The sequence below is a fragment of the Myotis nattereri genome (assembly GCF_964212035.1).
Source record: "Myotis nattereri genome assembly, chromosome: 10".
Lineage (NCBI taxonomy): Eukaryota > Metazoa > Chordata > Mammalia > Chiroptera > Vespertilionidae > Myotis > Myotis nattereri.
Window position 1 is genome coordinate 16,867,066 of NC_138085.1, and position 15,283 is coordinate 16,882,348.

The 15,283-nt window shown below is 46.9% G+C and overlaps 1 protein-coding gene across 1 annotated transcript in view; it reads right to left on the bottom strand.

The window, feature by feature from the left end:
- LOC308526343 (uncharacterized protein) overlaps window positions 1-15,283 on the bottom strand; it is a gene marked incomplete at its 3' end in the record, with an annotated part of 41,203 nt that overhangs the window by 11,432 nt on the left and 14,488 nt on the right. Inside the window, exons 7-10 of the mRNA XM_081101493.1 lie at window positions 13,532-14,180; window positions 11,763-11,902; window positions 8,807-8,896; window positions 7,537-7,562 (exon numbers count right to left, since the gene is read on the bottom strand). Of these exons, the coding sequence (XP_080957619.1) occupies window positions 7,537-7,562; window positions 8,807-8,896; window positions 11,763-11,902; window positions 13,532-14,180 (905 nt within the window). The remainder of the gene's footprint in view (window positions 1-7,536; window positions 7,563-8,806; window positions 8,897-11,762; window positions 11,903-13,531; window positions 14,181-15,283) is intronic.

Sequence of the window (15,283 nt, forward strand, 5' to 3'; positions counted from 1 at the left end):
TAGTTTTTTAATGGAGTCTTTGGGAGTTTTTATGTATAGTAACAGGACAGTTTTACTTCTTCTTTTCCAATTGGATGCCTTTTATTTCCTCCTCTTGTCTGATCACTATGGCTAGCACTTCCAGTACTGTTTCAAATAGGAGTGGTGAGAGTGGGCATCCCTGTCTTCTTCCCGTTTATAGGGGAAACGAGTTTAGTTTTTGCCCATTGAGTTTGATGTTGGCTGTAGGTTTGTCATTTAAGGCTTTTATTATGTTGAGGAATGGTCCCTCTATTCCCACTTTGCTGAGAGCTTTTATCAAGAAAGGGTGTTGGATTTTGTCAAATGCTTTTTCTGCATAGATTGATATGATTATGTGATTTTTGTCTCTCAGTTTGTTTATGTGATGTATCACATTTATTGATTTGTGGATATTGTACCATCCTTGCATCTTCAGAATAAATCCAACTTTGTCATGGTGTATGATCTTTATAATGTAATGCTCAATTCGATTTGCTAGAATTTTGTTGAGGATTTTAGCATCTATGTTCATCAAGGATATTGGCCTGTAGTTATCTTTTTTTGTGGTGTCTTTATCAGGTTTTGGAATTAGGGTAATGCTGGCTTCATAGGAAGAGCTTGGAAGTGTGCCTTCCTCTTGAATTTCTTGAAATAGTCTGTGGAAGATAGGTTTAAGTTCTTTTTTGAATGCTTGGTAGAACTCCCCTGTAAAGCCATCTTGACCAGGGCTTTTGTTTGCTGGAAGATTTTTGATCACTTTAATTTCTTCGGCAGTCATCGGCCTATTCAGGTTTTTTTTTATTCTTCTTGATTGAGTTTTGGGAGCTTGTATTTTTCGAAGAATATGTCTATTTCGTCTAGGTAGTCCACTTTGTTGGAATAGAGTTGTTCACAGTACTTTTTCATAATCATTTGTATTTCTGTGGGATTGGTTGTTACTTTGCCTCTTTCATTTCTAATTTTATTTGGGCCCTGTCTCTTTGCTTCTTGGTGAGCCTGGCTAGAGGTTCATCAATCTTGTTTATTCTTTCAAAGAACTAGCATTTGGTTTTGTTGAACTTTATTATTGTTTTTTTGGTCTCTATGTCATTTATCTCCATGCTGATCTTTATTATTTCCTTCCTTCTGCTTACACTGGGATTTTCTTGTTGCTCTCTTTCTAATTCTTTGAGTTGTAGGGTTAGATAATTTATTACCATTTTTTCTTGTTTTTTTTGAGATAGGCCTGCAAAGCTATGAACTTCCCTCTCAAGACTGCTTTCACTGTGTCCTATACATTTTGGATGTTGTGTTTTCATTGTCATTTGTTGCCATGATGCTTTTTACTTCTTCTTTGATCTCTTTGGTAACCCAATCATTATTTAAAAGCATGCTATTTAGCCTCCAGGTGTTTGATTTTTTAATTGTTTTTATTGTAGTTGATTTCTAGTTTTTTGCCATTATGATCTGAGAAGATGCTTGATATGATTTCTATCTTCTTGAATTTGAAAAAACTTTACCTGTGCCCCAATACATGGTCTATCTTTGAAAATGACCCATGTGCACTTGAGAAGAATGTATATTCTGTGGCTTTGGGGTGTAAAGTTCTGAAGATGTCAATTCCATCTGACCTAGTGAGTAATTTAGGGTTGCTGTTTCTTTGCTGACTTTTTGTTTAGGGGATTTGTCCAGTGGTGTTAGTGGGGTACTAAAGTCCCCTACTATGACTGTATTGCTGTCAATCTCTCCTTTGATATCCTCCAGAGGTTTTGTTATGTATTTGGGTGCTCCTCTATTGGGAGCCTATATGTTTACCAGAGTTATATCTTCTTGTTGAATTGCTCCCTTTAGTATTATGAAGTGGCCTCCCTTATCTCTTGTTATGGCCTTCACTTTGAGATCTAATTTTTCATATATAAGTATTGCTACCCCAACTTTTTTTTCCATTTCCATTCGCCTGAAAAAACCTTTTTCCAACCTTTCACCATCAGTCTGTGTGAGTTCTTTGTTCTAAGATGAGTTTCCTGTAGACAGGAGATATATGGGTCATGTTTTCTTATCCACTCAGCTACCCTATGTCTTTTGATTAGGGCATTTGATCCATTTACATTTAAAGTCATTATTGAGGAGGTCAAATCACCCCCAGTATTGCCGACAACAATCAAGGCTTAACTACAACAAGACTGCGCACAAAGACCACAAGGGGGTGCACCAAGAAAGCATCAAAAATGCGGAGACAAAGAAACATGACAGAAATGGAGGATATAGAGCTAAAAACCGCAATTTTAAGGTCTTTCCATAATTTTCTAGAAACTGCCAATAAATGTAGTGAGATCCTCAAGAAATCTAATGAGACCCTCGATGTTGTGATAAATAACCAACTAGAAATTAAGCATACACTGACTGAAAGAAAGAATATTATACAGACACCCAACAGCAGACCAGAGGAGCGCAAGAATCAAGTCAAAGATTCGAAATGCGAAGAAGCAAAAAACACCCAACTGGAAAAGCAAAATGAAAAAAGAATACGAAAATAGTGTAAGGAGCCTCTGGGTCAGCTTCAAGCGTACCAACATCAGAATTATAGGGGTGCCAGAAAATGAGAGAGACCAAGATACTGAAAACCTATTTGAAGAAATAATGACAGAAAACTTCCCCTACCTGGTGAAAGAAATAGACGTACAGGTCCAGGAGGCACAGAGAACCCCAAACAAAAGGAATCCAAAGAGGACCACACCAAGACACATCATAATTAAAATGCCAAGAGCAAAAGACAAAGAGAGAATCTTAAAAGCAGCAGGAGAAAGAAACTCAGTTACCTACAAGGGAATACCCATACGACTGTCAGCTGATTTCTCAACAGAAACTTTGCAGGCCAGAAGGGAATGGCAAGAAATATTCAGAGTGATGAATACCAAGAATCTACAACCAAGATTACTTTATCCAGCAAAGCTATCATTCAGAACTGAAGGTCAGATAAAAAGCTTCAAAGATAAGGAAAAGCTAAAGGAGTTCATCACCACCAAACCAGTATTATATGAAATGCTGAAAGGTATCCTTTAAGAAGAGGAAGAAGAAGAAAACGGTAAAGATACAAATTATGAACAACAAACATGCATCTATCAACAAGTGAATCTAAGAATCAAGTGAACAAATAATCTGGTGATCATAATAGAATCAGGGACATAGAAAGGGAATGGACTGACTATTCTTGGGGGGGAAAGGGGTGTGGGAGATGCGGGAAGAGACTGGACAAAAATCGTGCACCTATGGATGAGGACAGTGGGTGGGGAGTGAGGGTGGAGGGTGGGGCGGGAACTGGGAGGAGGGGAGTTATGGGGGGAAAAAAGAGGAACAAATGTAATAATCTGAACAATAAAGATTTAATTTAAAAAAAAAGAAAAAGAAAAAAATAATAAAAGTGTAATATGCTAAAAAAAAAAGTCATTATTGATAGGTACTTGTCTATCACCATTTTTATTCTTTATGCCTATGTTCCTTCTTCCCTTCCTATTTCTTCTTTTTATAGCAGACCCTTTAGCATTTCTTGCATTATTGGTTTGGGGGTAATAAACTCCCTTAGTCCTTTTTTTCTGTGAAGATCCTGATTTCACCCTCAATTTTAATTGATAGCCTTGCTGGATACAGTATTCTTGGATTCAGACCCTTTCTTTGCATGACTTTGTATATTTCATTCCATTCCCTTCTGGCCTGATGTGTTTCTGTTGAGAAATCAGTTAATAGTCTGATGGCAGATCCTTTGTAGGTAACTTTCTGTCTCTCTCTGTCAGCCTTTAACACATTGTATGCGGGAAACGTATTTATATGTTTTACATTGACTGGTTGTAGAGCGCAGGACACGTATTTTATAGACGCTGGATACGTTTTTATAGACTAGCGGTAGAATGCGGGTAACGTATAAATACGTAAACTAAAGTTATCTTAATTTAACTGAACGTTGCCATTTGCGAAAAAAATTAGCAAAAATGGCCCATGCCACCTGTTAGTGTGCGATAAAAACTACCCGCAAACAATGTGTTAAGATTCTTACTTTGTAGTTGGTGTTTGCCAATTTAATTATAATGTGTCTTGTTATCAGTCTTTTGGGGTTCATCTTGTTTGGGACTGTGTGAGCTTTTTGGAACGTGTGAGCTTTTTCTTCCCGATATCAGGGAAGTTTTCTGTCATTATTTCTTCAAACAGATTTTCTATTCCTTGTTCAGTTTCCTCTTCTTCTGGCACCCCTATTACAATGATGTTGTTTTGTTTCATGTTGTCCCAAAGTTCCCTTAGGCTCTCGTCCTGTTTTTTAAGTTTCTTGTCTAGATGCTGCTCTGCTTGGGTATTTTTCCTACCTTTTCTTCTAGCTCACTGGTGTGGTCCTCCGCTTATTCTAGTCTACTGTTGATGCTTTCTATTGAGTTTTTTATTGCAGCGATGTCATTTTTTCACTTCTTCTTGCTTCTTCTTCATTTCTTCTTGGTTCCTACACATATTGTTGAATGTGTCTTCCATCCTTTTCAGTGACCTTATGACCACTTCTCTGAATTCTTTCTCTGTCATATTGCTTGCCTCCATTTCATTTCCTTCCTTTTCTGGTTAGTCCTCCTTTCTTTTGTATGCGGGCTGTTTCTTTGTCTCCCCAGGATCTCCCCTCTCAGGGTTTCTGGTTATGTAGCTCTCTGTCTCCTGCGCTGACTTTCTTTAGGCAATGCCAGCTGTGTTTACTTTGCCAGTTCCGGGTGAGTGCTCTTTGATTCAGCTGTTCCTTCTGCTCTGTGAAAAGGCACAGGGCTTGTCCATGAGTTCGCGCATTTGTCTCCCCCTGAGAAGACCTTCCAGGTGCCCATGGTTGGGGAGGTTGGAGTTCTGGAATTCCTAGATTTGCAGCTGAGATAACTGGTCCCTGGACGTCTTGGTTTTAAGGTCCCATGAGGCATCCGAGATCTCCCCAGTTGAAGGTAAGGCTGGGGTTCCAATCACAGTCAGTCTCTGATCACAGCCATCATCCCTTCAAGATGGCATGGCCTCTGCGTTAGAGCCGGCCACTACCAGAAGAGATTTCAGCTGGAGTAGAGTCTGCCCAATCATGGGTGGCCAGTCCGGCAATCCCCAACAGTCCCTTGGAGTATAGCTGTCCCTCACTCACAAATACTGACACTCCCTACACATCCATGCACTCTCCTTTCATTCTCTCACTCTACACTATCTAGCAGCCTGCACTCCCATTGGCAGCCATCTTACTTCTCCGATTTTTTTGTTTTGTTAATCCTCACATGAGGATATTTTTTTCTGAGAGTGGAAGGGAGGTGCAGACAGAGAGAAAAATATCTTCATGAGAGAGACACAATGATTGGGTGCCACCCACACACCTCGATCAGGCCAGGCATTGAGTTTGAAACCCAGGTACTTGCCCTTGACCAGAATTGAACCCTGGACTCTCTGATATGAGAGATGATGCTCTAACCACTGAGAAAAACCAGCCTGGGCAGTCAAGCATCTTTTCTCTGAAAGTTTTGCTAAGTCAATTAGGCTGATTATCGTTAATTAAGTCAACTTAGACAATAACACAAGGGGAGGTGTGAGTGTGAAAAAAATTATGTATCCTGTATGAAAACCAGAGGCAACAGATACCTCTAGATAAATGTTAATAAGTTTATTATCATTTCCCTGCATGTGAGGATTTTACCTAATTCACCTCCTGTAAAGACTTGGAATGCAAGCATTAGTCCCCAAACACTAGTATGGATGCATGTACACATTGTGTTTTTTGAGTTTCGAGGGACACACCAGGTCCTGAAGTGGTGAATGTCACCCAGAAAGGCGTGTGCACAGGTCACACTCAAGAGGCGGCTTGTCATGGGCCCTGGTGCTGTCACGGCTGCCCCGAAGAGGGCATGAGTCTCAGGCCAGGCTGGTCTTCAGGAAGTCCTGGTGTCCTTCATAAAATTTAAATTCTCAGGGTGCATGTTTGGCAGGTTTATAGGTAAGTCTTGTAGAACATGATATTTAAAAGTAAATTGAAAACTAAGCCATGTTTAAGGCAAGTAAGATGCACTTTCCCCCTCTCCCAAACCTTAACAGCTCTGAAATCAGGATGCAGCTTCGAGCCTGTCTCACAGTCACTGTCGGCCATGTGGCAACTGTGACAAAATCGTCACTGCCACAACCCATTTATCTTCTTCTTATGTGAGCACCCTTGTCTGACAGCCTCTTAGTTTCGATGAAATACATACAGCACATGCAACTAGGAATCCACTTCAAAAGCTCTGGCAATTCCACATGACAACCCTGAATGATGAGGTATAGTGCACCCCATGGTGGCAGGACTCCAGGCCAGATAAAGTCAGAGAAGAAAACTGGACCTGCTTGTCAAAGTGACAAAAGATCAGAGCCACAGGAGGCCTCGCTGAAGACCTTGCAGCTGTCCATCACGTGCTAAATGCACCGCGGATCTCCTTACAGAAATGGCCTATTGTAGGCCTGGAGGAAACATCCGCTGTGGAGCTTGTATCTGCGGTAACTGTGTGGAGATCAGCTCTGGATATTCGAGTCCCTACCACAGTGTCCATGATTTGTGAGGCTCCTCATGCTAAAGGACCTGAATTGTTCTGGGAGAAAGTGCAGCCACACTGACGGGGGTTTATATTTCCTACTTGGGTGTTCACATACCAAAGGAGGCAGATGTGGTGTGTGGAGCATGCCCCCTTCAGGCTCCTACACACACACACACACACACACACACACACACACACACGCACGCGCGCGCGCACACACGTGTACACACCTAGCATGCAGTCTCCTTGGTTCTCCCCTCCCTGAGGGAGACCTGAGATCCTCCCCCCTTCACTTACCGCTTGCAGCCATGTAAGCCCTTCCTACCTTTTCCCCTGGGCCCCCTGCAGGTGTCTTGGTCTTCTGTCCCCTTTGAGCAGCATGGGGTGGCCTCGAGGGGCTCCAGCTGCAATTGAAGAGGCTGAGAAGTACTGGGCGAGGCCTGGTCTGAGGACCCCAGCGGAAAGGGAGGCCTCTGTGGGGTTGACGTTGGTCGTTCTCTGGAACCCCCTTTCTTTAGTTTGATGAGTTTGACTAAGTCTTTGGCTCCAATCCAGTGCTTTTTCCTGTAAGAAGTAGGTTTTTAGGACACAACCAAGCCTCACTGCCCCTCCAGCAGGTGTCTGGGTGCCGTACGTGAGCTGGGATTTCCATCACCAGCCTGAGAAGGTGGTGCTTAATCTGGTTCAGAATGAGGGTGCTCTTTGCCATCACCATGATCATCCTACCTGGGGCTCAGGAGGTGGCACACAATGTGCAGTTAATTTGCACAGACCCAGGGGTGGTGGAAGCCTTCATACTAGCCCACACTAGCCCCTCGGGAAAACAGAACTTCAAACCCAGCTCTCAGCTCTTGATTACTGTGCCAAGTGCAGGAAGTGGTTCTGTGCTGACCTAATCATGCTGGTTGGCAAAATTCCACCAAAACGCCATTTTCAGAAAGAGTCAGGGACCTCCTCATTTTCTGCTAGAGTTGATAATACATGAAATAGGCTGGCATACTCTGCCCATTCCCGGCATTGAGGAATCTGGGTGAAGGGAAGAGGGCAGGAGAGTGGGCCGTTTGAATTAAAAACAGTGAGCTCTGGGTGGTGTTGCCTGGTGGTTGAGCGTCGGTCTGAGCACTGATGGGTGGTGGGTTTGATCCCCCAACAAGGGCACATACCTGCATTGCAGGTTTGATCCCCGGCCCCGGTCAAGGTATATGCAGATGGAAACCAATTGATGTGTCTCTCTGACATAGATCTCTCTCTCTCTCTCTCTCTCTCTCTCTCTCTCTCCTCTCTCTCTCCCTCCCTCCCTCTCTCCCTCTCTCATTTCCCCTTTCCCTTCCTCCCTCCCTACTTCTCTCTCTAAAAATCAATGGAAAAATATCCTCAGGTGAGGATTAGAAAAATAAGTAAATAAATGAAAACAGTGAATGTGAAGGGTAATACATTGCAGCTAACAGGAAATGAAGCATTCGAATGTAACAAGGACCACAGCTGGGTTCTGGTCCTGGCTCTGCCACGAAACAGCACTGTGCTTACTTACAAAGCCACTCAGTTTCCTCACCGGTGCCTCAATTTCCCTGTCGACAGAAGGGTCCGGCGGAGGTTCGGAAATTCTGTGGTTCTGTGATTTCTACAGAGAGGCCATGCGGGATTCATGGTGATTTGACCTCAAGGCTGGGCTGGGACAGGACAATGGGAAGGCCCTGCTCCTGGGCTCAGGCCCAGGCACAAGGGGAGCCCTGCTGGATGGAGGCCGGCAGTGTTGGGGGTCAAATCGGCCCACCACCGGGCTGCTGCTCTCTGGGGAAGGGAACGTGTTTGTGAACCTGCCCTGGGGGGGGGGGTGTCCAGTGAACCCAGAGGAATGGAGGACAGAACAAAAGGCTCCTGTGCTTGAAGACTGGGGTGCTGGTCCAGGCATCTGCCCCAAGCTTCCTTCCCAAAACAGAAGCATGATTTTCTAGGTCCCGCAATCTTGAGACAAAAGCTGATATGCCTGCTTTAGTGGTTCTAAAAGCACAGACTCTGCCCTTAAACAGGCTCCTGGCCAGCTGGCACTCACCATCCCTCATAGGATAACCCTGAGTACTGAGGGTGGGACTGACAGAAACTCTAAATTCTTTCCATGCTGGGAGGGACCTGCACACAGGGACCTGCCATACAGCGGAAGGTACGGCCCAACAAACTGGCCACTGCTCTAGATGCTACAGCTTCCCCCACTCGTGAAAAAGCAAGCTTTCTGTCCTGTGTGTAAGCTACTGTCGCTTAAATCAACTCACTTCTTTGGTGCTGGATCATGGAACTTGTGCTGAGCCATGCTTTTTTCTTCCAGTTTTTCATTTTGTCTCTGTAAGGCACTTAATTTGTCTCTAACAGAGGAGAGAGAAAAACAGTCTGTTTTTTAAAATGAAACACATAAATTGACTCATCACCCCTGCCTGGGACCTGGCCCAGAGGAGCCAGTGTGTTTCTGGGACGCAGACATCACGGTGCTCATGACCACCATGACCCCTGAGTTGGGAATACGGGGATGGAAGCATGTGACATGGGTCCAGGAGCCTAACATGTCAAGGAGACGGCTGAACACCTAGGGTCAGGGTGTACGTCACCTCAGGAGAGAGACCCCGAACCATCTGACACTCAAGCTGGGAAACCCCGAGGGTCCCAGCCACGTCAGCTCAGGACGTTGGGCACTCGGGTCAGACCTAGGGCTAGGCTAGCTCCTGCGGGTGCAGACCAACAATACCTTTAGTGGTGGGGAGGGGTCTGCCCTTGGTGACTTAGATGGGCATCAGATTAAAAAGGTCAGTTTAGCAAAGTCAGACCTCCGACCTGGACCCACTCCAATGTTGTGCTTCTGCTAACACTTCTAGTGAAGCAAACTCAAAGCCTTTTGGGAGCCAAACAGATAAGATCAGGAGCAAAGTGGCCTGGGAGGACCTGAGGGAGGAGTGGGGGCTAAGGCGAGACTGAGCGCTTGGTGTCACCTGGGACCTAACGCGGGGCCTGCAAACAAAGCGCCGCTCTCCACGTGGCGGAGCTTCTGACTGCTTTTCCCGAAGGATCCAGAAGCCCCGGCTCTGAAGCACAATCTCTTAATTCCTAAACATGGGAAGTCAGTTCACATTTATAAAAACACAGAAAGGACCAGAGAGACACCTCTTAAACCTTGGGCTGCCAGAGGGCACCCCTGCTCCTGGGAGAGGGAGCCTGGCCTTTCTGAAGCAGAGGGCATGGCATGCTTTCCTGTTGTCTGTCTAGGACAGTGATGGCGAACCTATGACACGCGTGTCAGAGGTGACACGCGAACTCATTTTTTGGTTGATTTTTCTTTGTTAAATGGCATTCAAATATATGAAATAAATATCAACAATGTAAGTCTTTGTTTTACTATGGTTGTAAATATCAAAAAATTTCTACATGTGACACGGCACCAGAGTTAAGTTAGGGTTTTTCAAAATGCTGACACGCCGAGCTCTAAAGGTGCGCCATCACTGGTCCAGGAGCCATGCACGCAGTGCTCGCTATACAGCGCCCCCCACTGGGCTGCCGGCGCCTGTCCAGTTCCTGCCTCTCGTCACCCATGTGGCCTTGACAGCTCAGACCCCAGCTTTCCCTGCTTCAAAATGAGTCCTCGGCATCCAGGCAGCTGCTCGGGCTCCTTCAGTCAAGAAGGTGCCCAGGCCCCCCTAATCCAAGGGCTTTCCCGCGAGTTCACCGCAAAGTGAGCACCCGCAAGAAGTGATCGCTTGCAAACCACTGGGTCCCTGGCCACGAACCTGCTCTGCTCCCAGCGCCCTCGTTGTTTCGGACTCTGTTCTTCTAGTCTGTGTTAATCTGTTCCCACAGCCGTCCCCTAGCCCCAAAAACTCATGGCCCAGCTATCCCAGGGCTGGGGAAGACTCCGCTTGGGGCAGGCTCAGGAAGCCTGCCCACTCTCTGACCTCCTACAGACACTTTCTAATGCAAAACCGTCATCAGATCATCCCCCCGGTTACCAGGTCCCTACTCTTCTAGTTTGCACCTGCCCAAGCTCTGCTGGTAATTTTTAGCAGCTGCGTTATAGAGAGCCCACTTCAGGATACAAACTCTCACTTCTACCCCAAAAGTACAGTGCGGTTTTCCATGTCAACCATCCTTGGTAGGTGTTGAGCCCCCTGTAGATGAGCAGACGAATCCGGGAGAACAGTGAGCAGAATCGTCACCCTGGGGAGCTGGGACACTGCCCCAGTGGTCACTGTGGCCATGTCCCTCTGTCCCACACTGGCCAGCCATTCCCGATCACAAGGAAGGACAGTCCCAGCAGCACAGCACCGAGGGGTGAAGACCACCCTGGACCCACAAGATGCATCTCAGATGACTTGACTTCCAAACCACAAGGTTTCCAGCACCAAGGCTCTTCCTCCTGCCCTCATTTCTGGCAGCTTCCTAGGCCCTGTACACCAGCATCCCTTCAACACCCACTTCCCAGTGAATCCGACTCATTAGCCGGGCATGGAAGCCTTCCACGGCTCAGCGCTGCCTCCTCCAGCCTTCCTTCTTGCCACTCCCTGCATCTTCCCTGCACCCAGACCATGCCAAGCCCCACCTTCACGTTCAGCCCCTATCCCCCCCACACACACTGGCCAGCCTTCTCCCCATCCATGTCAGCAGCAGAACCCCAACTCCTACCACTACGCTTCCTTCTACCTCCATGGAGCTCCTCAACGTCTGTGTGCACATAGCTCTGCTCACATCCCATCACTCCTACTGGTTCCTGGAGACCAGGTAACTGGTTCTGTGCACTTTGCAGGGCCAGGCCTGTCGGCAAACACAATGTCCGCAGAGGGAGGACAGCCACTGTGCACCAACAACCCACTCTGCAGCCCATTAAGGGAAAAACCGACACAGAAAGGGGTCAGCCTGCGATCTGAAGTCCTTCCCTAGGAGCCTCTCTTTATCACTGTTGTATTTTTCAAAGTGAACTTGATCCCAAAAGAAGATTAAGAAGCATCTGGCAGGGGGCAGTGTCTCTGAAAAGCCAACAAAGCCAACCACCCCTATTTGCAGAAATCTAGAACCATTCCCGGGAAAACGAGAGAAGGATGTGCTGGTAAGATGGTCCGTCCCCTTGCCTGGGACACCAATGCACCCAGGGGTTCTCTGCTGCCCAGAATGGCGCGGTCTAGTCATGGAGCTGGAAGCCACGACCCCTCTGTTGACGGGCGTCCGTCAGCCCACACCCCTCACACGTACTGCTGCTGCTCCTCCTGGTGCTGGTCCTTGTCCTCCACGTCCTCCTGGAGAAGCCTCTGGTTCTGCTCTTTCAGCCTTTGGATTTGGCTCTGCAGGTGACGGTTTTCTCCCACCAAGTTGCCCTTGAGGCGGGAGAGCAGCTAAAACACAGATGGACAATGTCTCAAACACCACACGCTCCCGTGATTCCACTGCTGGGAATCTACTTCCAAAAGGAGAAAAAGGCCACGTGCACAAAGATGGTCATTTTGGTATTACCTACGTCAGCTGGCGTGACCAATATGGCCAATGCCATGGGGATGGCCAAGCCTTCTGCCACTGCACCATCCAATCGGGCAGCCACTGGCCACGTGTGGCTGCTGAGCACTGAAAACACAGCCAGTCTGAGCTGAGCCATAAGTGCAAAATATATAATAGGTTCTGAGGACTTAATAACAATTAAAAATAATGTAAAGTATCTCATTAATAAGCTGCCCGGTGTGTGTGTGGCTCAGTAGGTTGAGTGTCCCATTCACTAAGAAATCACCAGTGTAATTTCTGATCTGTGGTGAGCCGGCACGGCCATGGCATATTCAGCCCCAGGGTGCCTTATGTGCCAGGCCAGCTCAGCCTGGTTCAGTGACCCTGAGAGGGGTCGGTGAAGGATTAAGAAAAGACAGCAAGAGAATGAAAGCTGGGTCTCAGTGGGATGCTGCTCCTCTGACATAGAGACAGCGCCAGCGCCCACAAGCCATGTCTTTATTTTATAGCAGGTGCCACGAGGTGAAGGAAGGGCGTGATCAAGATGTTTACAACATTCTCGTGGGTTTCAGTCCTACTCAACTACATGCACCTGAACTCTATCACTCAGGCATGTGGGGCCACGTGTTCGGACCACAGGTTCAAGCTTACCACTGTAGCTGTTGGCTATAATTGTGCTGGGAAGGCTCTGCCCTCCAAGCTGGGCCTTGCACGTCGCAATGAGAGGACTGTGCCCTTTCATCAGTCCAAGGCTTGAACCTGTCCAAACACTGTAGCTGCGCCCCACACTGATCAAGGCACATGCCTGGGTTGCTGGCTCCATTCCCCAGGAGAGGGCATGCAGGAGGCAGCTGATGGATGTTTCTCTCAAAAAATCAATAAAGAATCATATTATTTTTAAAAATCTTATTAATAAGCTTTTGGGGTTACATGTGATATTTTAGATATAAGGGTTAAATAAAACAGACCTCTACATTAATCCCACCTGATTCCTTTTACTTTTTGAATATGGCTACTAGAAAGTTGTCTGTACACAAACAGGCGTGAAGCTGGACCTGAATTTTGGGCTGAGGCTGGCCAGCTCCTGCTCTAGAATATCATCGTGGTTGGTGTAGCAGGAAAGTCCCAAGCTTTGGCTTCAGACAAACGGGGTTCCAACCCGCTACTTCAGAGGGACAAGGATGGGAACCCCAGCTCACAAGATCATTGTGAGAATTAAATGAGATGACACAGAGAGCAGAGTGCTCAGTCGAGAGGATGGAGATGAAACGGTACTTGGATGCTTCCATGCACCGCCCCGACAAAAAGCAAAAATCAGGTGAAAGGTGTTCTGTAGCACACCCCTGCCAGTCATGGTGTTCGTCCCAGTCAACTGCCTCTGGCTTCCTCTCTGCCTCTGAGTGACATTCACACACACCCTTTGAGCAGAGATGCCAATGAGGACCCATTCCCACCTGGCTGAGCCCAAGGCATCAGTCCAGGGAATAGGCCCACCCAAGGTCCTGAGGCCCTCCAGCCCCAGGCCTCACCTGGCAGCGGTTGTCCAGCTCAGTCAGCGAGATGTCCGTGCTCTGGAGCTCCTCCCTCAGCCAGTTGCACTGGTTCTGCCAGCAGTTCACCTGCAGCTGCGTGTCGTTCAGGGAGGTTCGCAGCTTCTTGTTGTCTGTGAGTAGCTCGTCCTGCTCCCCCTTCAGCTCCTCGTACCGGCCCTGCCAGTGGTTCACCTCCCGCTGCGTGTCCTTCAGGGAGGTTTGCAGCTTCTTGTTGTCTGTGAGCAGCTCCTTGGTGAGGGCCTGCAGCTCCTTGGTGAGGGCCTGCAGCTCCTTGGTGAGGGCGTACAGCTCCTCTTGCTGCCCCTTCAGCTCCTCGTACCGGGCCTGCCAGCTGTTCACTTCCCGCTGCGTGTCATTCAGGGACAGTTGCAGCTCCTTGTTGTCTGTGAGCAGCTCCTTGTATTCTGTGAGCAGCTCCTTGTATTCTGTGAGCAGCTCATTGGCGTCGGCCTGCAGCTCCTTGGTGAGGGCGTACAGCTCCTCTTGCTCCCCCTTCAGCCCCTCACACTGGGCCTGCCAGTGGTTCACCTCCAGCTGCATATCATTCATGGAGGTGTGCAGCTTCTTGCTGTGAGTCTGAAGCTCCTCCTGCTGCCCCTTCAGCTGCTGGTGCAGGGAATTGGCCCTAGGGGTGGAGAGACACAAGGCCAAGGGCTGAGGCGCACTCCCAGGCTCTGTCCCAGCTGTGCAACCTTAATCAAAACTGCAACCTCTCTGGGCCTCAGTGTTTTTCATGTGTGAATGAAGGGTTGAACAAAATCAGCGGTTTTCAAACTGTGTTCATTGGGGTCCTAGGAGGCTACCCCAGGTACCCCACTGCCAGCTGGGGGAGAACGACAGGCAGGCTCAGACACCACGGCAACAGAGCATCCCTGTAAAAGTCCTTTCTATGTGAGGCTTTGGCACATCTGCCTACTTGGAAAAAGGGTTCTTTGATTCAAACATTTAAACACTGAATCAGAACATTACTGCTCTAAGACTCTATGTCTATATCCAGCTCTTTTCCCCAATTCCAAGCCCCTTTCTAATTTTCAACTACTGAGATAAATAAAATAGAAGATTCTGGAGTGTTACCTATATCCACTTAAATCATCATCATCATCATCATCATCATCATCATTACCTGGGATTCCTTGGGGTAGATTATACCAAAAAAGCTCATATGACCAGAGGCTCATGGACTCAATGTGAACACAGGTGTGTGAAGTTTGGCCCACACAGCTTTTTAAAATTTTTTTAACATTTACTTATTTTATTCTATTTTATTTCATTTTAAAGTGTGTATGATTTTATTAATTGATGTCTCTCCAATAAAGACAACTAAAAAAAAAAATAAAATAACAAAGAAGAAACAGAACAAGATAAAAAGATTCGCCATTGTGGTCCTGTGAATACTTGCGGGTTGGGTTTAAGGGTCCCCGGCCTCAAATATGTCTCCAGGTCCTCCCATTCCTCTGTCCTGCCCAAAAAAGCAGATTTAATAAAAAACACAAACAAAACAAAAAAATAATTACTGTATCAGCATTCCAAAATTTTAAGGTACTCATCAACATTCAGATATCTTCTTCTCAGGAAAAAAAAAAAAACACCCCAAAAAACAAAAAACATACAGAAGGAAGACCTGGCAGCCCCGCCTGCCTCCCAGCTGACAGCCTCTATAGCTGGGCTGTATTCTCCACCAGGGCCTGGTCTATTGTTGACTCTCCTTCCCCACCTGCTGGACCTGCC